At 41.1% G+C, this 24,271-nt stretch overlaps 1 protein-coding gene across 2 annotated transcripts in view; it reads left to right on the top strand.

Moving 5' to 3' along the window:
- The first annotated feature begins 5,624 nt into the window (after positions 1-5,624).
- CDHR5 (cadherin related family member 5) overlaps positions 5,625-24,271 on the top strand; it is a 77,319-nt gene continuing 58,672 nt past the window's right edge. For both annotated transcript variants that reach the window (XM_063438694.1, XM_063438693.1), the window contains exons 1-2: positions 5,625-5,761; positions 10,557-10,729. In XM_063438694.1, the coding sequence (XP_063294764.1) occupies positions 5,641-5,761; positions 10,557-10,729 (294 nt within the window). In that variant the 5' untranslated portion in view covers positions 5,625-5,640. The remainder of the gene's footprint in view (positions 5,762-10,556; positions 10,730-24,271) is intronic.

Here is a 24,271-nt window from a genome sequence, read left to right as displayed (position 1 = left end):
TGATTTGGTGTGTGGATTCCCGTCTCTCTAGTGGCTATGTGATCGGAGCTTCCGCTCGTTCTCTCGGTATGGTGCGTGGATGGGTCGTTTGGTGTGCGTTAGTGCGTGGTGGTGCTGGTTTCTGAGCTGCCTTATGGTGTTCTGGTGTGGTGGTCACCCTGTCAGCCTCTGCGCTGGCGCGGTCCTACCGGGGGGGGGGGCCCATGATCCGTGGGCTTTGCATGGTTTTTGGTGGACAGTCGTGCGTCGTGGTGGTTTGGTTGTTCTCAGTAATTTGTCAGGGTCGTGGGGCGGCTGGTCACTCGGGTCTGCCTTGGGGGGGGTACTGCTGCGTACTTCTTTTAGCGTCTCTAATACTGATATTTTGAGAACTGGGGTCGTGGTAGGGCGGTTTTTGCCTTTGCGGCGTCTTAGGGAGTCTCTGTTTCGTATCATGTAGTATGTCTGTCTACCAAGTATGTGGGAGCACTAGTCAAAGGGTCTGCTGGCGCCACGTCTGTGAGCATTGGGGCGTTGTGTGTGCCCAGCGGGGGCAGTGTGCGTGTGGCATCTTAGACATCAGATATATCACAAATAGCAAGCATGCATAGATTATAACCCCTTAACTGCTTTGTAATTCGTTTTGTCCCCCCTCATCTGCTCTTGTTGCCTGTGGTCTCCCATTCCCCTCTCGCCATTCCTAGGGCGCCCCAGGACTAGCATTAGGGTTGTGGTGATCCCCTCCCTCCCTCCTCGCCCTCTCCTTGCCCCTTTCATGCTCTCACTGTCTCCCCTTTCCCCCCTTTCTTCCCACAGCCCTCCTTCCTCTCCCCTCCCTCTGTGTGCTTACTGACGTCTGTGTTTGCACTTTGTGCTCGCGGAGCCCGTGCCCTTCCCCCCCTGCCCTTTTCCCCTGGCCCTCCCTCCCGTCCCTAGTGTGGCTCCATTTGTGCGTGCATTCTGTGTCCTTCCTGTGTGCCATGCGGTTCCGTAGAGCTTGGGCGTCAGGTGTTAGTTCGTCCATAACCTCTTTGGCCCCTTGGCCTGGCCCGACCCTTGTTCCCATTCCCCTCCCCAAGAGTCCAGTTCCCTCCCTTCTAGTTCAAAGTTGTGTGTGGTATTATGCGGTAGTCCCCTCAGGCCCCCCGGTTACCCTTTCCCGCCCCAATCTTTCTAGCTTGTACTTGTGTGTGCGTCTATAGTTGGTACTCACAGTTCGGTGTGTTCTCTCTGCCGCCCTTGAGTCCCCCCCTGGTTGTTTGATGGTCTGTTTACCGCTCACACCTCGCCTGGCCTGGGTTCCAGTCGCGGCGGCGTTGGTGCTGGGGCCCTTGAGGGTTTTGGTCCTGTCTGCGTGGTTGCTGCAGTCCTGGTGGTTGCTGGAGGAATGACCTTGTTAGCCAATCGGGTACCTGTATTGGTGGGAGGCCTAGGGTGCGTAGAAAGCTTGGGACTTCTTCTGCTTTTCTCAGCGTTAGTTGATCCGGGCCCTGTCTGGCTGTCAGGGAAAATGGGTAGCCCCATCGGTACGGAATTCCTGCTTGTTGTAGCGCTGAGGTCACAGGGCGTAGAGCTCGCCTTGCTTGTAGTGTATAGCGGGACAGGTCTTGGTAGATGGAGATGCTTTGCCCCTCTTGGCGTATGGTTCCCATGCGGCGTGCTGTGCGCAGTATTTCCTCCTTTAGCTGGTAATTGTCCAGGCAGCAAATGATGTCCCTGGGCTGGTCTTCTGGGGCCGGTATGGGTCTTAGGGCCCTGTGTGCCCTCACTAGGCCTATTCTGGGTATCTGCTGACCCCCCAGTACCTGTGCAAATAGTTGTCTCAGGATGTCAGGGATATTCTCCGCCGGGCCTCCTTCTCTCACCCCGCGGACGCGTAAGTTCAGCCTGCGGCCGCGGTTGTCCAGGTCGTCCACCCATGTGGTCAGGTACGCCATGTCTGCTTCTTGGCCCGTGACAGTCGTGTTGGTGTGCTCCAAATCTGTCCGGAGGGCCTTTGTCTCTGCCTCCGCCACGGACATGCGGGCCTCCATGTTAGCCATATCTGCCCGGAGTTGGGCCACCTCCTCACGTACCACCCGGCCTAGGCGGTCTGAGAGGGCCTCAATGTCTGTTTTCATTAGGAGGTTGGGCAGTATCTCCCTCCATCCCTCCTCCTGCTGCATCTGGGGTTCTGAGGCTGCAGATAAGGCTGGTGAGTGCCTGGCCGGGGTGGATGGAGTGGAGTCCGGCGCTTGGTTTGCGGCCTCCATTTCCGGCTGCGGGGATTGCGCGCGGGTAGCGGGTTGCATGTACGACCTGATTGTGTGGTCCCCTCTGGGTCCGCGGGCCTCGGGGTGCCTCCGGTGTCGGTGAGCTTCCTTGTGCGTCCCATTTGGTGTGTGCTGCGAGCGGGATGAGCTGGTTGGTGCGGTTTCGGTGCGGGTGCCACGAGGAGCTCCGGGTTCACACTGCAATCTTGGTCGGCTGCCGGACACGCCCCCCCGACAATAGTACTTTTGTTAATTGATAATAAATTTGATGGTGGAGTCAGTATTAGGCTATGCCTATTTTATTTTGTATTTAACCTGTTTTGAAGATAAGTTACAATAAATTTAGAATAATGAAAAGGCTTGCCATGCATTTTATTATTATTTATAAAACGCCAACAGATTCCACAGTGCTGTGCAATAATTAGACTAACAGACAAGTATTTGCAGCAAACCGAGTAGGATGCACAAGAACAGAGGTTCTTGAGGGTCCTGCTCAAACAAGCTGACAATCAAGAGGAAGTGGGGTAAAGTGCAACAAGAGTCAAGAGAATTCATATCATGGGAATTCCATACACTATCAGCACAGATAAGATTTAGACTAGGTTTACTTCACTGCAAAGTTAGAAGATAGAGAAAAAGCAACGAGGATTTTGATTTGTCAAATATACTTTTTGTGTCCCAGCAATTTTTTTTTTCAATATGCAACTTTGTTTTGTATGTTTTTACATGTTACATAGTTACATAGTTATATAGGCTGAAAAGAGACTTGCGTCCATCAAGTTCAGCCTTCCTCACATTTGATTTTTTTGCTGTTGATCCAAAAGAAGGCAAAAAATCCAGTTTGAAGCACTTTCAATTTTGCAACAAACTAGGGGAAAAAATCCTTCTTGACCCCAGAATGGCAGTCAGATTTATCCTTGGATCAAGCAGTTATTACCCTACATTGAAAGATTATATCCTTGAATATTCTGTTTTTGCAAGTATGCATCTAGTAGCTGTTTGAATATCTGTACTTTAAAGAATAGTTTGGACTTGGGTAATATGAGAAAACTAAAAAAGGTGACTAGATAATAAAATAGTGCTTTTGTATTTTTATTTAACCCTCCGTTTTGTTTTCATCTGCATTAAAGATAAGGCTATCTGACAAATGAACAGTGTCTACGAAAGATGTCTGTACCAGAAGTGCCAATTTGGTTGGCAAATTATTAGGTAGTCTCCATGACCATATTTGAACATCCTGTTTTGGATTCTTTTCAGGTGTATGTAAGTATGGGGCTGTTGCTGCACTTATCCTTATTTAGCTATGTTGATTATTTTTCTTGTTTTTTTCTCATGGATGAACTGTAACATATTCATCCTCACCTCGCGGTATCTGCGCTCAGCGGCAATGCATCAGTGTACCTGACCCCTGCAGCATATTGATGGACGCCAGCTGCTGCGGATCCACACCAAATTATAACCCCACGTCCGCCCACGTTGATGACGACGTCGGCGTTCGTGTGACGTCAAGTGGGAGACGCGCGCGCGCGTTCTGGGGTTGAAGGCCGTTTTTGGGCAATCAAATTTGTAAAGGGCTTATTTAAACGCATTTTTACTTCTCTCCTGTCATGGTTTCCCTTAGTGGTTGTCCGAGAGTGTGTTCCTGAACGTTTATTTCTGGTTATTGACTTTGGCTTAGTTTTGACTTCCCTGTAGTCAGGTATCCCTGACTACTGGCTTTCCCTTATTGTTGAGTCCCATTCTGTGTCCCCGACCTCGGCAAGTATTCTGACTATTCTTTGGTGCGTTAAGTCCAGCCATTCTAAGGCCCGGTAAGACGTTAGCTTTTAGTCCTAGGTGTGATACAATTTTACGTGCTGGATCAATTAGTAATCCTGACATGAACTTTTGAATTTATTATGAATTTAACAATTATGAGTGCACTGTTTTTGCACTGGAATATTTATACATTTGGTGTATAATTGACTGACTGCTTTTATTTAATTGATACATTTTGCACATAATTCGTTAATTGTGGTTATCGTTGATACCCTTTAAATACGGTACTTTGACACTTAAGGTGATAGCTTGATAAAGGCCTCTTTGTAGGCCGAAACGTTGCAATTTTTGTCCCAATAAACCTGCCTTCCTGCAGCAATCCTGAGTGCCTGGACCTAATTTATGTTATGCACTAGAATGGCCGTCTTAGGTTAGGACATGAGAAAGATAGCATGGCACTCAATTCTGACACCACTCATGCTTGAAAACATTACTCTTATATGAGAGAAAACATTCCCAGTGGAGAATACAACCATATTTTTTCTTTCCTTGTGTGCTTGGCCAAAGATGTAATAATCTTGTTTTCCCCTCTCTTCCTCCCCTCCTCTACCCCCCATTATTTACTCCTTCCTGCCTTTCTCGATTGCTTTATATTGTTATTGTTTTGGGTTTTTTTTTAATTAAAATTCCCTGCATCCCAAAATCCTTCCCTCCCCACTCCCCTTGTGCACATGCGCTCTGAGTCGGCAAAAAACAGTCCATTCACAGACATCTCAAAGAGAAGATGGACCATACTAGGCCCACTGCTGGCATCAGATAGTGGCGTCCTTAGTGGAGTAACCCTTTAAACACATGTAGAACTTGTGCAGTTATTTTACGTTTGTGTTTTTGAGAGTGGCATTTTTTCAACTTATATGTATGAGTAAAGGAATACCTGAATAGAAACAGAAAGTGTCATATTTATACTCAGAATAACATTAAGCAGTCTGTTTATGTTTTTGTTTTTCATTTTTATTTCTTTATTCAAGTTTTACATTATATTATAAGTCAAACTAAGAAAACATATACTTTATAATGCACAGTAATCACACAAGTATAAACTTACATTGATCATAACTTTAAGTAGTTTTTATGTTCTTTTTGATCAAAAGTTTATAGTAGTAATATAAAATTGAGTCGATATAGATACATTGTTACTTGTAGTATGTGTTTTTTTACTTATTATATAATGTCTGTTGTTAAAAGACGTCTCAAAGGAACAGTCAATCTAGGAAGGATATGTGTTAAATTAAAAATAAATATTAATTATCATAACAAAAAAATATTCAAAATGATTGCAGTAATCACAGGGCAACATTGAGATCGTGAAAATATAAAAAAACATATATAATATATTGTAATTTATTCTTAGAGTTCCCTAATACCGAAACAGGCATACTTGTTCCGGACATAACTTTCTTTTTCCACAATAATCAGATATCTAAACATCTGAATAGTGGTTGACTGTGGGAAGAACACAGAGTCATTATGCTTATCGACATAGCAATAAATAAGTGAACGAATAACAAGGATGGACTCAAAGGTTAATTCTGAATAGGAACAAGAGAAACTATCATTGTTCAGTGTAATACCTGCTAATTCCAGTCCCTGTATGTTTAGAAGGAGATCGAATTTTGTCAAGATACTTGGGGGTTTGGACTGCTTTGTTAAAATGGGGCCTATTTTGGCCCTGTTTATTTTCCTCCTGATTCCACTGGAGATTGCGGCACAAGGTGAGAAGGGGAGGGTGTGTTTGAAGGCAAGAGATGATAGTTCTGAGATATAGGAAAAATACACCGGGCAGTAGGAAATTATTTGTACATTACTAAAATCAAGAGACGTAGATCAACGAATCAGAATTCTGGAGAAGGATATGTTTTGCTGCTTTTTTTAAAACATCAATGTGGCCTTAAACCTAATTTTCCATATTTCCCTTTACTTTGAGCTCGTATCCCTTCTGATTACATGAAAGGAAGCATAAAAGCAGCTATTAGCACAGCTATATGTATTTCTACTTCCTTGGGATTTGAAGGGCCTGAGAACGGGGAATGTTGGACCCTCGACATTCTGCCCTGGTGTGCGCACACAGGATATAACAGAAATGGTTCCGGATTCCAAACGATTAAAGGCTCTGATGTTTCGCTGTCTAGTGACTCACGGAAAACAACACTTTAATAAAAGTAACGCATTCATCAATAAATGTATGGCTTTAGCATCTTGGGGAAATTGTGACAATTAGCATTTCCAATTTGTCATTAGTGGCCTAATAGCATCTAATGGAGGGGTGTTAAATTACCGTACTCCTTTGTACTGTGAGTGGCCTCTAAAAAATTACTTTCTTACCTTCCCCTCGGAATATTAATTCCTACGTACTTTTAGGGAAGGATCATACATATCACACTAAATATAGCTTTCCAAGAACTTCAGAAGCTTATATGATACTTTTCACTGCTTGGTAAACTGCGCTTATAGCAGATCTCTAATTAATAAATTGAAAGTTATATCATAGGTGAGATTAAAAAAATGTTTTTGACTATTCACAAAAAAATGTTGGCAGATGTGAAATTGCCCATTTCGTTGAAATTTGGCTTATAGAACTACGGTCATTATTATATGTAGTTATTGTATGTGAATTGTTTAAACAAAGATGTTATACAATATGAGTAATGGTCTTTTCTCAAACATAGAGAGAAATTACAATTGTATACCTTACAGATGTACAGCTCTTCCGTGGGTGTGTTGTGATAATTACTTGTAATCTGTTGACTGAGGGAGGAACCCATGATCATATGTAGAATAAAATTATAATCCTTTGAGAATTCTTCATATCATTTATAGAATCTATGCTGTAGGGTAACAAGATATTCCCCTAACGGATAAAGTATGTAATAAGCCAGACAACACATGATAGCATTTATGTTAATGCAGCCCTATAACATACAGTTTCTATAGACCTTCCACTTAAAATGGACATTTGGCCATCCTAGTATACAATTGTCCACATAAAGTCCTGTAGAACTATCTGTGACATTTATTTAGAATTTTTGCAAAAGTCTGTAAATATGTATTATTTGTCTATATATGTGCTATTATGTTTTTAAAACATCAATGTGGTAAGAAAAAATAAAAAAAAATACTAAAATCGAGAGACTATCACAGAGCACCAAAATTAATTTCTGAGGACAGTCTGGAAAATTGCATTAAAATTGACTAATTTAAGAGTTATTGTAAAAGAAAAATAAATAATAAAAAATCTGCGTTTAATTCTAGACTTACTACAGGTGTGAAATCTTTTAAAAGTAGTATTGGTAAGTTTAGCATCACTTCTCTAGTTGTGATGCTTTACTGAATATAGAATAATATTTCTAAATGTAGCAAAAAGGAATTGTCACATAAGGACATTAAGGATATTACTGGGATTCAAAAATTTTAGTAACCAGTTCTGACTTTTCATATGTAATGCACGCAGTCATGCGCGTATGCACGCAGGCACGCACACACACGTACATCAACGCAGTCACACTTATTTACTTTGGGGGGCAAAAACACCCTTGGGGGGAGGGGAATGCTATTAATGTATTAAATGCATAAACTTTGTATTTCAAGTCAATGTGCAGTAAATACACTTTGTATATCATGAGAATGAACAGTAATGCATAAACCATGTATATTATGCCAATGAGCAATAAATACATAAACTTGATAAATCATGCCAATTAACATTAAATTCATAAACTTGATAAATAATGGCAATTAAAATTAAATGAGTAAACGTGGTATATCATGCCAAAGAGCAGGAAATTCATCAAATGTATATATCCTGCCAAGGAGCCACATGTGCCTCCAAAAAGTCTGCTAGTGCCATGTATCCCCAAACAGCCTGCCATTGCCATCTCCCTGCCCCCAGCCACTGTGTCCCATATCTCTGCCACCAGCCTCTCTGCCGTTAGCCTCTCTGTGCCACCTTTCTGCATCCAGTGAGGGTGACAGTGTGTGTGGGAGGGAGACAGTGTGTGTGGGAGGGTGACAATGTGTGGGAATGGTGACAGTGTGAGGGCTGATGACAGTGTATGTGTGATGGTCACAGTCTGTGGGGGTGATCGTGTGGGAGTGTAACAGTGTGTGTAGGAGGTGATAGTGTGTGAGATGCTGACATCCACGCTTCCATCCATATCTTTCTCCCCCTTCCATCCATGTTTCTGTTCCACTCCCTTCCAACCATGTCTCCCTCCCCCTTCCCCTCCATGGCCCCCTACCGTTCTCTCTCCTCCTTGTCCCTTCACCCCTTCCTCTCCATGTACCCTACCATTTCCATCCATGTCCCCTTACCAATTCCATCAATGTTACCCTCCTCTCCCATTCATGCTCTCCTCCTCTCGATGTCCCCTTGCCCCTTCAATCCATGTCACCCTCCCCTCCAGGTCCCCTTACCAATCCAATCCATGTCCCCCTTCTCCTTCAATTCATGTCCCCATCCTCTCTATGTCCCCATATCCATTCAATCCATGTCCCCTCTCTCTCTCTCTCTCCCTCCTTCCTCAAATTGCAGGCAGCATGTCACTCACAGAGCCTGCGCCCTAGGTGAAGGTAGCGCTGGCTCTGCTCAGTTACTGATACTTAAGTCTTGCCCCCCGCTATATTATCTGTAATGGCAAGGTATGGGTGCCTCTCACACTGAGTGCGGTTAGTCACGTTACACCCGGCACTCCTACGCAGAGGGGAAACGTATGTTTGCGCTCTCTGCGGTGGCTGGCTTCTCTAACGGTTCTGCGAACTTGTTAGTAACTTGTCAGTAACAGGCTCACACAAACAGGTGCAAACTGGCTGAATCCCACCACTGGACTTAGGTCTCAATTTAATCACTTTGTATAAGCTTTTCAAATGATCACAATCTGTTAGAAAATCTTTTCAACTTATTAATTTATAAAAATTCCCATAGACTTTTAAAATGACTACATGTTTTGAAACATATTTTAATATAATAGTTGGATGTTTTTATATACTGATATATTTTTTCTATATGGCATATTTTTGATATTTTAATATTTTGAGAAATTAATTTTAAAAGTGTATCCAAATTTTTTAAACCATTTAAAAACCTTATCCAAAAATATATATAGTGATGTGGCATGTTGTTTGTACAGGAACATAGGGGGTCAGGTAACCAAATACTTTGTGAACGGCATTGGTGGTGCCATTGATGTTAGCAGTGGTGATGATTTTGGTAGTCTCTGTGGTGGTTGCAGCAGCTGTGACAATGTCTGCCGACATACTGAGGTGCTGAACATAATTGTCTTTGGAGAAGGAGATTGATGAAAAGTGCTGTGGCCTATATGGGATAGTCTCTTCACTCAGAAGGGAAAGAACTGCCATGTCATGCTGCTCATAGGAAGTCTAAACTGGTTCCACAGCCTTATATTCCTCTAATTCATCATATCTTTTCTTTCTAAGTTAATTTAAGACACAGCACAACAATTAATAAATATTTCATTATACAATGTGAGGTGTACTTTTTCAAAAATGTTGGAATATGCCTCATGTTACATAATTTCATGGACTTCAGCAGGCCCGCTGCAGTGTCTATGGTGTTCTTCTGTCCTTACGCCACATCACTGGAAATCAGTCCCACGGAAGATCTGTGGGAGTACTGAACAGGCTTACTTGGCCCTCCACCTGTTCCTCTTGAATAGCATGCCTCCTGGCCCATTTTTTGATTCATTTCCGCCCTGCAATTGTGAAAATTATGCTTTATACACTGGATTAGGAAGGGCACAGGTTGTGGTTCTACAACGGCGATGCCCTATCCAGATAGCCTCAAATATAGCCATCTAGTCTTCAGCAGTGTACCTCTCCTCTCTTTTTATCACTCTCACAAGAAAAGGCCTAACAATGTTTTGCTTTCTCCTGTGATACAGGACCAGGCTCACCTTCTTGGTATTATCCTAAAGTCTGTGACAGCACCCCATTTCTTCCATGCTGACTAGGTTTAGGTTGCCTCTATTATGGTAGAAGTTCCTACCTTTTCTATCTATACTGATACCTACCCTAAAACTATTTCCCAGCAATATCTACATTGACACCAATCTTACAAGTAATTCCTAACCAAATTACTCAGACAAGATTCCACTCTACTACATTACAGAAGTACCGGTAATAGAAAAAAAGAACAGAATGAGTTTGCCATTTATTCTCCTAACCCTGCCCTTTAAATAACTATAATGTCATATACTCTCAAATACTTTTGGAACCATAATCCTAATAGCAAATTATTTGAAGCAATATAAAATGACCTTCGTGGTGGAGGTACTGAAACTGGTGTTGGTTGCGATAAGTTCATAAGAGAGAGAATGAGAGAGAGAGACAGCAGTGGTTAGGGGTGTGAAAAGATGACAGTTTTTGGATTTGAAAATGGGTCATTTTAAACATTTTAAACATTATCAATGTATAGTTACATGTAAATTATATATGAATGTGTATGTTAATTATATGGAATATACAAATAATAGGGTATTTTTTTTCTTCTCTTAGACTGTAGATTACAAGATGAGCAAGTATCAGTTCTTGAAAATAACCCAATAAATTACACTTTGACAAACGTGACAACTAACCCTGGTTTTGAAGTGGTTGTGCCTCCTGATTTTTCTTATTTATTGGAAGTTGTGGATTCCAAATTAATACTGAAACCAAGCGTAGATTATGAGGTAAGTTATGAAACAGTAATATCAGCAACTAAATCAAGGTGACAGAGCACACATAAGTATTACTATCAATAAGGAACCTATAATAAAAGCACATTAACCTCATAGTGCAACATATCATATTACGATCTTTAACCTCCTGATACATAGTTACATAGCTGAAAAAGAGACTTGCGTCCATTAATTTTAGCCTTTCTCATATCTGTTTTTGCTGTTGATCCAAAAGAAGGCAAAACAAACTAATTTAAAGTGATTTCTAATTTTGAAACAAACTATGAATTAAATCCTTCTCAACAGCAGATTGGCAGCCCGATTTATCCCATGATCAATAAGCTATTACCCCACAATTTAAAAATGATATCCCTGTAGCAGACCGCCAAGGCCTAATAATAGGACCGGAGGCGATACACCAGACCGTATGATGACGGAACACACCCCTGAGGACACCTGGCCTTTACCCCATGCCCCCGACTAAATAGCCGAAACCCAACACACGCAAGGAGGGCGCAAACAGAGAGAACACCCCCTCCCCCTCACTAACGAACTGAAAGGGTTGGCAGCAAAGCCATCAAACGTACCTACACCAACCACTGAAACCATCCCTCCCCTCCCCTCTTCTCATCTGTACCCCCTCTCCTCACAAACCCAACATGAAAGGGAACAGATAACGCTTAAAAAAGAAGCCAGAACATAGGGGAGCAGAACACTCACAACTGCCCCCCTCTCGCCCGACAGACCTCATGACCACGCATCCCAGTTCACCCACTACCTGTTATAAAACGAAAACTGTGCAAAATGATATACATGTTGGACATGAGAGATACTCTGAACCGTATGTGCTTAGAAGCTTGCAACATTACTACTACTGGGAACACAGCGATAACGCTAAGCGAACCACTGTAAATGATGTACCAACATGTTATATATCTGTATGCTACATTATCTATGCACCTTTGAAAATAAAGAATTTATAAAAAAAAAAAAAAAAATGATATCCCTGAATATTATGTTTTTTGCAATTGTTAGTCTAGTTGCTGTTTAAACATCTGTACAGACTATGAGAAAACCGCCTCTTCAGGCAGATAATTCCACATCCTTATTGTTCTTATTGTAAAGAACCCTTTCTTTTGCCTTTGACTAAATCTCCTTTTTACTAGTCTAAATGGGTGACCTTGTGTCCTATGTATAATCCTGTTTATAATTAGATATCCAGACAATGGTTTGTATTCACCTGAAAATATTTGTATAATGCTATCATATCCCCTCTGAGACAAGTTTTTTTTAAACTAAACAAAAAAAAATTGGTAACCTTTCTGCATTACTAAAATCTTCTATTGCTTTTATTCATTTTATAAACTGTATCTGTACTTTTTCTAGTGACATAATAGCCTTCTTTGGAACAAGAATTTTCATCTAGACCAGGGGTTCTCAACCCAGTCCTCAAGGACCCCCTACCAGTCCAGGATTTAGGGATTACCTGGATGTGTCTAAGGTGTTTAGAAAAAGAAGGGGAAAAAAAACACCTTAGACTCTAAGGCTTTTTTTCTTTTTCTAAACACCTTAGACACACCCAGGTAATCCCTAAATCCTGGACTGGTAGGGGGTCCTTGAGGACTGGGTTGAGAATCCCTGATCTAGACCGATTTCTTTTAGTTTGAACACTATCCTATAATGTGGAACCATGTCGAATGCATTGGCAAATTCAAGTATTTCACATACACTGCAACACATTGATCTATACTTCTACTTACTTCTTTGTAAAATGCACTTAAGTTAGTTTGACATGACTTACGTTTCATAAAAACATGTTGATTTTTGCTTATAACAATATTCTTCCCAATGAATTACTGAAAATTATCCCGCAATAACCCTTCAAATACTTTCCCAGCCACAGATTTCAGCTCACATGTTTATAATTTCCAGGCAAGGATTTTATACCCTTTTTGAATACAGGAACCACATCTGCCTTTCTCCAATCCTCTGGTACAATTCCTTAAAGAAAAGAACCCTGAAATATATCATACAGAGGTTTGCTTTCTTCCACACTTAGTTCCTTAAAGGACCATTATAGTGCCAGGAAAACAAACCTGAATTCTGTCAATAACCATTTTGAGTACAGAACACAGACGATAAAAATGATTGACAGAATTCCGAGGATGACATCAGACATTGTTGATGAATAACATATTCAGAAATATTATATCAGAAAGTTAAACATCAGAAAAGTGCACACAAAGAGATTGAATGAAGGCATTATTTAAGCAAAGGCAAGTTTAAAGGGAACAAGAAAGTCGAATCCACCTGTGAGGATGGGTCCAGAGCGTAGGAACCGTCTCACTGGTGGACGAGCACCTTGATGGACACTCCAGTGGTGTCCTGGGGCATAACCCCTACTGACTAGAAAACAAACAAAATACTCAAAGTGCTGGAATGATCCAGACTGGCTGAGTATATACTGGATATGAGTAGATAGATATGTACAGATAATCAAATAATTAATATGTAAAAAAGTAAAAAAGTGAAAATATCCGTGAAAACTTGCCTTAATGGCTCACCTCTATAAAGGTTAATAATCCCTATTACCTATACAACTCTGAAATAAACAACTGACTACTGACTTTATTAGGCTACAACAAAAGGTCAAGTCCAGAGTTAAGAGTGTATAGAGTAGGTGTATGTCAGATAGCTGACATAGTATCTAGGGAATAGGTCACTACAAAGAACCTAAATGGTTCCTATATGCTACGTGAATGGTTTAAGACTCTTGTCCTGAAAAGGTCTGTGTATAAAAAGTTATTATCAGGGAGTCAAAAACCAACACGGCATATGGGCAAATGTATAGCTATTATCCTGTATAGGTTGGTAGACGAATCTAGTATTAGGAGGGAATACGATATACCCCCCCCAAAAAACCTAGTGCTAGATAACTGTAACGCCAAACAAATACTGGTTACAGTGTATACAGGCAGTAAGTAGCCATTGTCCTGGGTATATTAATTGGATAGATCTAGCATTTAGCAGGGAATTTGGGATATCCACCAAAGTCTAATGCCAGGTAAACTGTAACCCCAATCAATAATGGTTACAGTATATCCAATGTAGACCCCAGTCCAGTCTGTGGGAATTTAATCTCAATAGACTGTAGCGTAGTGACCAAAGTAAGAGGTGAAAAGACAAAGATTAAAGTGACTCCATGTGTAGAACCATACTTAGAATGTTGGTTGCCTACACATGGTGATAGATAGTCCTAAGTGAAAATAAAGTAAGTGAAAAGGGAGCCCATAGAGCCCGACGCGCGTTTCGGTGCTTGCTTAGATGCACCTTCGTCAGGGGCTAGTAGGAGACTGTTCCTAGTCTCCTTTTATATGTGGTCAAAACCCAAAAACTTCAGAAATGTCCAATCAGAAAGCCGATATCTGGCGCCAAAATCCCTATTAGGCATATTCTAATTATCTGGACTAAGCCAGCCAATCATTGCCCTGTATTCTGACGTTCATCTGGGACTATTAGGCAAACTGTGTGCCGAAAATAAATTAAGAGCACTACTTTGCTAGCTCTAACAGAGACTCAGGAGACTGTTGCAACTTGTATGGCTACATTCTGTGTGTGTTAGATCAGAAGATCCTGTTCCGATGTTGCACGGCAATGTTTAACAGATTTAGCCGTGTTAATACTGCGTGTCGAGTCCCACGTGGGCATATGTAAATAGGCTATTCTGACTCAGCCTATCATGTGTCTTAAAATCCGACATGTCTCTATCCGGAATTTAACCGGCTCGTTGCCGGAGGGGGATCGAGAGAGCTATGTATGCTGCTATAGTAGAAATCAGAGGCTGGGACACCTCTGTGTGGGACTAGGTTCCACATGGCGAGCTATATTGGATGTATTTTATGTTGTTCGGCTGCAGGTGCTGAAAGAATACTAATAAATAATATAATGCATTATCAGCATGTACCTGTGCAGAATTTCTACTGTGTGGACCGATGTTGTGTCCTAAGTGAATTGTATATTGTTACTACATCTAAATAAATGCTCAGAGAGTGATGTCTCCATAAGTGTTTGAAATGTGTGTTTGTCTTAATATTTAACCAGACGGGGGTGTGGGGATACAATTGTAGTCCAAGTTACTGTCAATTAGAATTTCTCAGTTCGTGAGAGTAATGTACTCCCCTGTCTCTTGGTTAATTTATGATGTTAGCTTTTTATATATAAACTCACATTACTGTGTTCGGGCAGTCTCAGATAGAAGGATATCGGGTTGCTAAATAGCAGGACTTAAGTTATGGTGTTTCTGATAGACTTAGAAGAATAAATAAATAATAATAATGAAAAATGATGAAAAAATGAAGAAATGTGAAAATATGTTGGTATTACGAATATTTACAAATATTTACAATATATACATATTACGCTTAGGTAATGATAGATATTTGATGAAGCGAGCTAAAACGTATGGATCGGCTACCAAAGGGAGAGGATATAAACCATTGAGTTATAGGTTTGGGGTTGACTCAGAAAAGTGGATGGAGGGTATTCAAATGAAGGGGGTATATGAAAAGCCTTCATTAAGGCCATTTGGGGACAAGGTCTTCAGTGTAAAGATCCAGTAACTCTCCCTCTGGAGAAGTTTACTGTCTATGTCACCTTTCCTAGGGCCAAGTTTGATTTTTTCAATACCGTTGAAACGTAAACCATGTGCTGAGCCGCCGTGTCTTAGTTTAAGGTGTCTAGAGATGACTGTGTCTATTTGTCTGGATGGGTTCACAGAGTTCACGTGTTCGAGGATTCGTTTCTTAAAGGGTCTGAAAGTTTTTCCTACATACTTAAGGTCACAACTGCACGTCAGAAGGTATATCAAACCTGACGTTTGGCAGTTGAAGAAAGTGTTGACTGTATGTGTCTGGGTGTTAGTGGAGTTCAAGAAAGTTTTGGAATTTTTGCGAATAAATTTACACGCTTTGCAGCGGCCACACTGGAAGGTACCAATAGCCGGGGTTTTAAGCCATGTATTTGCAGGTTTAGGTAGTGAAAGGTGGCTAGGTACTAGTAGATCTTTCAGATTGCGACCTCTTCTGGCTGTCAGTGATACATGTGAAGTCAGAACTTCTTTAAGGTGTTGGTCTTGATAAATGAGGGGCCAGTATCTGTCTAGAATCTGTTTTACTGGGTCCCAGCCAGAGTCAAAGGTGCCGATGCACCTGATTATATTCTGTGACTTATCCTTCCTGGGATTGTCTTCAAGGAGTAATTCTCGTTCAGTCATTAGAGCTCTCCTATATGCAGATTTGAGACATCTATTCGAATATCCCTTTGCTTTGAACTGAGATCTTAGGGATTTTGCTTTGCTTTTGAATTCCTCAAGAGTAGAGCAATTCCGTCTGACGCGCAGGTATTGGCCTACTGGTATGCCTTTCTTTAAGGTACTGGGATGATGGCTTTGCCAGTTTAAGAAGTTATTAGTGGCTGTAGGTTTCTTGAAAAGGGTGGTGGAGATGTGATGTTCAGCTCCTGAGGTTTGTAAGGTCAGATCCAAAAAATTAATTTGGTTACCACCCATCTCATGTGTCAGTTTGAGGTTCAAATTATTGATGTTCAATTCCTTCACAAATTCTTCAAAGGACTCATTTGTGCCTGTCCAGACAATTAATACGTTGTCTATATAGCGTTTCCACATTTTAATGTAGCCATGGTAGTTAACAAATTGTGGACCAAAGACAACGTTGTGTTCCCACCACCCCAGGTGGAGGTTTGCATAGGAGGGGGCACAAGTTGTCCCCATAGCAGTCCCTCTCACCTGGTGGTAGTGGGTACCCTCAAAGAGGAAGTAGTTGTGCGTTAGAATAAACTGTAAAAGTTGCAGCACAAAGTGGTTATGGTCATTTAAGGATACATCTCTTGTCTGTAGGAACCATTGTGTGTTGTTGAGGCCTATTTTATGAGGAATAGAGCTATACAGCCCTTCCACATCTAAGCTGCATAGTTTCGCCTCTTTGGGTAGTATCAGGTCATTTAGTGCTTTTAAGGTTTGTTTCGTATCCCTCAGATATGAAGGGAGGGTTTTGACTAAATCACCCAGAATTCGTTCTACATATACACTGCAGTTTTGGGTGAGGTTATTATTGCCTGATACTATAGGTCTTCCAGTTAATGTTTTTTGCTGTTTGTGGATCTTGGGCAATGAATAGAAAGTGGCTATGGTTGGTTTTTTGTTGAGCATAAATTTATATTCTTCCATGCTTACTAATTCATTTTGAAGGGCCTGGTCCAGAATAACCTTCAGTTCCAAGTAGAATCTCTTTGTAGGGTCAGCAGGGAGTGCTGTATATGTATCCCTATCATCTAGTATTCTGTGTACCATCTGAACATATTGAGTTCTATCCAGTATCACCAGGTTACCGCCTTTATCAGATGGTTTGATAATAATTGTTTCGTTCCTTTTTAGTTTAGCTAGTGCTCTGGTTTCAGGTGCACTTAGGTTATTAGGCTGGAAACTGGACTGGGAGTCAAACCCTAATGCCTCTATTTCTTTGCAGGACAGTTCTACAAACAGGTCTATATATTTATATTCTTGTATGTACGGTGTAAATTTACTCTTTGGTTTTAGGTTGGTAAAAGGTGCTGATTGTGTGCTGTATGGATCATTGCTGTTGAGAAGCTCCACCAGACTATCTAGCAAGTTCATATCTCTATCCTCTAAACCCAGTCTTGTTGCTTGCTTGGTTCTCTTAATACAGTGGTACTTATGTAGAGCTAGTTTCCTAGCAAACAAGTGGATGTCTTTTGTCCAGCCAAATTTATCAAATTTGGGTGTTGGGACAAATGACAATCCTTTTTTTAGTAGCTGAGTTTCCGAGGTGGTAAGATGGTATGAGGATAAGTTGATGATTTGACTTTCTTGGGTCAATACGCTTTCCTCCGTTGGAAACCTCGAGTAGATTTGCTCCTTGTGTTTCTCTGCGGTCTTGCGTCCTGGTTCGCTCTGGCTAAAAAATTAATCCCTTTCTTTAGGATGCTCTTGGGATTGGGTTCAAGAGGGGCGGCGGAACTGTCTGAGCTAGTTTCTGGTTCAGAGCCACTTGTATCGTACTCCGAGGTGGAGAATTGGTCAAATTCCACCCTTCTGTTTTGTTTAGATCTCTGGTAAATATTCCCTGTTTGGAAGTCTTTAGTATCCCTTATAAATTTAGAGTGTTTTCGGGTTTTTATGGTAGATTGGAATCTTTCCAACTGGTTTTTCAATTTGATTTCTAGTTGTTCAAAGTTACTCTCAGTTTTGAAAGTTTCAATTTTTTCTACCTCCTCATCCACCTCTTTATTGATTTTATCAAGTCTTTGTTTTTCAGATCTACATAGGATGTCCATGAACTTACGAGAACACGTATTGGCTGCCTCTTCCCTTCTCTTAATGAAGGCTTTTCATATACCCCCTTGATTTGAATACCCTCCATCCACTTTTCTGAGTCAACGCCAAACCTATAACTCAATGGTTTATATCCTCTCCCTTTGGTAGCCGATCCATACGTTTTAGCTCGCTTCATCAAATATCTATCATTACCTAAGCGTAATATGTATATATTGTAAATATTTGTAAATATTCGTAATACCAACATATTTTCACATTTCTTCATTTTTTCATCATTTTTCATTATTATTATTTATTTATTCTTCTAAGTCTATCAGAAACACCAAACACACATTTCAAACACTTATGGAGACATCACTCTCTGAGCATTTATTTAGATGTAGTAACAATATACAATTCACTTAGGACACAACATCGGTCCACACAGTAGAAATTCTGCACAGGTACATGCTGATAATGCATTATATTATTTATTAGTATTCTTTCAGCACCTGCAGCCGAACAACATAAAATACATCCAATATAGCTCGCCATGTGGAACCTAGTCCCACACAGAGGTGTCCCAGCCTCTGATTTCTACTATAGCAGCATACATAGCTCTCTCGATCCCCCTCCGGCAACGAGCCGGTTAAATTCCGGATAGAGACATGTCGGATTTTAAGACACATGATAGGCTGAGTCAGAATAGCCTATTTACATATGCCCACGTGGGACTCGACACGCAGTATTAACACGGCTAAATCTGTTAAACATTGCCGTGCAACATCGGAACAGGATCTTCTGATCTAACACACACAGAATGTAGCCATACAAGTTGCAACAGTCTCCTGAGTCTCTGTTAGAGCTAGCAAAGTAGTGCTCTTAATTTATTTTCGGCACACAGTTTGCCTAATAGTCCCAGATGAACGTCAGAATACAGGGCAATGATTGGCTGGCTTAGTCCAGATAATTAGAATATGCCTAATAGGGATTTTGGCGCCAGATATCGGCTTTCTGATTGGACATTTCTGAAGTTTTTGGGTTTTGACCACATATAAAAGGAGACTAGGAACAGTCTCCTACTAGCCCCTGACGAAGGTGCATCTAAGCAAGCACCGAAACGCACGTCGGGCTCTATGGGCTCCCTTTTCACTTACTTTATTTTCACTTAGGACTATCTATCACCATGTGTAGGCAACCAACATTCTAAGTATGGTTCTACACATGGAGTCACTTTAATCTTTGTCTTTTCACCTCTTACTTTGGTCACTACGCTACAGTCTATTGAGATTAAATTCCCACAGACTGGACTGGGGTCTACATTGGATATACTGTAACCATTATTGATTGGGGTTACAGTTTACCTGGCATTAGACTTTGGTGGATATCCCAAATTCCCTGCTAAATGCTAGATCTATCCAATTAATATACCCAGGACAATGGCTACTTACTGCCTGTATACACTGTAACCAGTATTTGTTTGGCGTTACAGTTATCTAGCACTAGGTTTTTTTTGGGGGGTATATCGTATTCCCTCCTAATACTAGATTCGTCTACCAACCTATACAGGATAATAGCTATACATTTGCCCATATGCCGTGTTGGTTTTTGACTCCCTGATAATAACTTTTTATACACAGACCTTTTCAGGACAAGAGTCTTAAACCATTCACGTAGCATATAGGAACCATTTAGGTTCTTTGTAGTGACCTATTCCCTAGATACTATGTCAGCTATCTGACATACACCTACTCTATACACTCTTAACTCTGGACTTGACCTTTTGTTGTAGCCTAATAAAGTCAGTAGTCAGTTGTTTATTTCAGAGTTGTATAGGTAATAGGGATTATTAACCTTTATAGAGGTGAGCCATTAAGGCAAGTTTTCACGGATATTTTCACTTTTTTACTTTTTTACATATTAATTATTTGATTATCTGTACATATCTATCTACTCATATCCAGTATATACTCAGCCAGTCTGGATCATTCCAGCACTTTAAGTTTAAAGGGAATCTCCAGTGCCAGGAAAACAAACCGCCCACCTCCCACCCCCCCATCCCATGTTGCTGAAGGGGTTAAAACCCTCAGCGCTGGTTAGGGTCCGCCCACGCTCCTCCCCTGCTGACGTCATTCGGCGGGGGAGATCTAATGCGCATGCGCCGACGGGGGAGACCTAATGCGCATTCGCGCCAATGCCGTCATGCCGCGCATGCGCATTAGACCTCCCCATAGGAAAGCATTGAAAATGCTTTCAATGCTTTCCTATGGGGATTTTAGCAACGCTGGAGGTCCTCACATAGCGTGAGGACGTCCAGCGCATGCGCGGCGGCCGGTGAGGGAGACCTAATGCGCATGCGCATTAGACCTCCCCATAGTAAAGCATTGAAAATGCTTTCAATGCTTTCCTATGAGGATTTTAGCAACGCTGGAGGTCCTCACATAGCGTGAGGACGTCCAGCGACGCTATAGCACAGAAAATCTGTGCTAGAATCCTGGAAGTGCCCTCTAGTGGCTGTCTAGTAGACAGCCACTAGAGGAGGAGTTAACCCTGCAAGGTAATTATTGCAGTTTATGAAAACTGCAATATTTACAGTTGCACCGTTAAGGGTAGTGGGAGTTGGCACCCAGACCACTCCAATGGGCAATGTTTTATTGTTTTTATTTTGTGTCCCCATTTATGTTTAATAATTTGCAGTGTGCTTTTATGGTGACTTCTGTGACTTCGTCTTCATGGTACAGGACCATCTTTATGGGTAATAACAAAGGAATATAGGGTGACTGGAGCCTGGTTGATGATTGAATAAAATGATGTATCTCTAAATTGGTGTGCTAAAAGTCTGAGCTTGCCTCTAGAGGCTCGAGAGTGTTTGGGAGCTATACACATATATAAAATTGTATGCTTGTTTCATATTCTGCACTATGCGATTTTTGTGATTTCATTATAGGTTCTGCTGTATTTTATATTGATAGTAATATGTATGTGTGTGCTGTCATCTTCGTTTGGTTGGCATTATTTTTTCACTTTATTGTGTGTCTTGTACCTTATGTTATATCTAGGGTTTATTGCCATTTTCACTCTGTTTTTATTTTTTAGTATATCTGTATCTTGTGACTCTAAATTGTGGGCAGCTTTGTATTGATGTATTTGATGTGTGTTCCGGTTAAATGTTATGTAGCGATGTATCACTTGTATATTACAGCATTTATATAAATTTGTTATAGACACCTAACAATTCCTTGTTCAGTTTACTTTGACAGAATATTGAGAAAACATGACTGGAGGTCAGTTAAATATTACTAAATGGTGACCATTAATATTTATCATTTACAAGTTTAATTATGGGGACCTGGAGGTGAAACATATCTAAGTTATGGCGAATATGTTAATAGTTATATTTCTTAGCCTGGCTTGGATAATAGTGATTTATTTTGGTTTTAAATGTGGTTACCTGGATGAAGGGGTTGATTTAGTTACACAAGTGTGACTAAGTGTGAGTGTCACTAAGTGTGAGTACAGATGTCCACTATAACCGTATCTCTGACAGGTGTGTTTCCACAACGATATTGTGCATAATGTTAAATTAGACTTGGAGATTCATTTTGGGACGAACTGCAATTCATCAGAATGAGTTGGCTTGTTGATCAGTAAAAATGTTTTTTAAAAAAAGTTCTACTTGCCTGGCTATGTCATATTGGCAGTCTCACAAACTTTGAGTGGTAGATAGCCTACTTCATTCATCCTAGTCTGAGATTTGGGGTTACGCAGTGTTCTACTGCTAGTCACTGACACATTACACCCAATTAACATCACCAATTTATAAAATACATATTTTTCTTTTGTTAAGTGTTTGTTGACAGAAAAATCCATATCTTTTTTTTCTGTGTGTCCTGTGCAAGTGTAAAAGCACTGTGCCGTGTTTCTTGAAGTCAAACACAATAGCATTACATTACATTAGTAAATTCAACAAGCACCAACCTATTTTGCAACAAGGACACCTATTTTTGCTAAATAAAATTGTGTTAGTTTACACAATACACAGTCATTCATACCCCAAATTTATTGTAAAGAGAAAAACCATCATCACCATCATCATCAATGCCACCTACTAATTCCAAGACGAACTGACAGAGGGTAGATGTCCCCAATCCACCATCAACAGTAGTGCCATGACCTTTTAAAAGTTTGAGCACCTCTTTCTACTCGGTGGTGGAGGTGCTGACACCTCCACCACCACTGACACCACCACAATTAGTAGTGTCACAGCAGCTATTGACTATGAGTAAGATGAGCAAGAGGAATTAGAGGAATGTGGACAGGACAGGCCACAGCCCAATACTTTTTCCATCAGATAGTTTTGCACTTGCCTCATGCATCTCCTACACCTTGTCAAAGTCCATATCTATCTGCTTTATAAGCGCCTCATTCAACAGAGAGAGCAGCTACACTTGCTACCACACTAGGGGACATATTGCTGGCCCTTTAATGGCACGATCAGGCCACTTTCACATTGGCAGACTGGGAGTAAGTGAGTGCCGGTGACTTCCTTCAAGCTGCATAGAGAGAGTGCTGCATGGGGAGCATAGAAAAGGAGAAGGCACAGGCTGCAGGGAGGGGGAGAACAATGAGAGAGACACAGGAGGACGGTCACTGATACTGCAGTATGGAAGTATTGGGAAGCTTTATTCGTGCCAGGGTGGAAGGGGTGAGTGGATGGTCAATTGCCCACTGACATTTTCCTTTAATGTGGTGGAAGAGGTGAGTGGATGGTCAATTGCCCACTGACATTTTCCTTTAATGTTTTGATAAATCCCCTATTTTCAACTTGAAATTACTGCTCATTTTTATTAATACATGGTAACTAAAGCAAAAAGATTACAATTATTTGACCTGCTAAATTTTTTAAATCTCAATATATAATTATCAAATTTTCGCAACTCAGAATGGCCACTGCAGACATGCCTGAGATTGCATACCCAGTAGGCCAGGCAATAGTGTTGTCAGCACAGTCATAGGCAGTGGTGTATTCTGGTTCTGTGCTGCCCTAGGCATGACAAAACTCAGGTACCCCCACCCCTTCAAATTTCTCTTCCTGACAGACACTCGGCCTCACTGATTGATGCACTGACATACACTCACTTACAGATACACAGTCATTGTCACACACACTGTTTAACCAACACACACTTTCACTGAAACATACACATTCACAGACATAAACACTCATTCACAGTTATACACTGTTATACGCAGAGTGGAGGCGGGCGATGAGGGAGCTCTGATCCTCCTGCTCAACTCCCTCGCGCGCCTCTTAGTGTTGCTGGGGCTGGAATCACGTCATATTCCGGCTCCGGCATAACTGCGGTGCGCGTGAGGGAGCTGAGCAGGAAAGAGTTCAGGGGAGAGTGCACCCTCGCAAGGCATTTGCCAGGGTGTTTGGGGGGCGGCTTTTTTTGCCACCCCCCTAAAAGTGCCACCCAAGGCAAATGTCTTGTTATCCTCGCAGTAGATACACCGCTGGTCATAGGCACCTTTTTTCCTTTTACTGGTTTCCTGAATTATTTTCCAAATTTTTTTGGGTATCAAAATTCTGCAGAGCTGAAGCATAGCATACACAAAATGCTGATGTCACGGAAAAATGTACATGTGATCTGAATACCTGAACGTAGTTTTTAACCCAACAGGGCTGAAGACTGAACATTGAAATCAGCAGCTATGTTCTATGTCCCTGTGATTTGTCTGTAACTTGGATCCCAAACTTACATATTGACCTTTAAAGTCCAGTAAGAGTCAAGGGAGTCATTATGTCATGATCTTGTGCAGGTCAGGGATGAGACTGAAACTGGGGTTCATTTCAGGGTCTTTATTTGCGATCTTAGACATTCTTGTAAGAACATGATATCCTATTATTGTAGTTATAGGAATAAAAAATAGTGAACAGAACAGAATGTCTGACTTTACAGGGAAGTAAGTAGCCTAAGGAATAAAGGATTTAGACTGCAAGCCCAAAGTGGAAATAAGGTAAACCTATAAAAGAAGTTATAGGAAGGATAATTGAAGATAAACCTATAAGAGATTATAAGTACAATACTAGAAAAGCTGTGAAGTGTTCTTGCCTCCACCAGTAGTCTACAAATGGAGTGGGCAGAGTAACTGATATTATTTATTTATATAGCACATTTAATTGCAACGTTGTTGCACAA

Source organism: Pelobates fuscus, chromosome 12 (genome assembly GCF_036172605.1).
Source record: "Pelobates fuscus isolate aPelFus1 chromosome 12, aPelFus1.pri, whole genome shotgun sequence".
Classification (NCBI taxonomy): Eukaryota; Metazoa; Chordata; class Amphibia; order Anura; family Pelobatidae; genus Pelobates; species Pelobates fuscus.
This window is presented reverse-complemented; position numbering and strand designations above follow the sequence as displayed.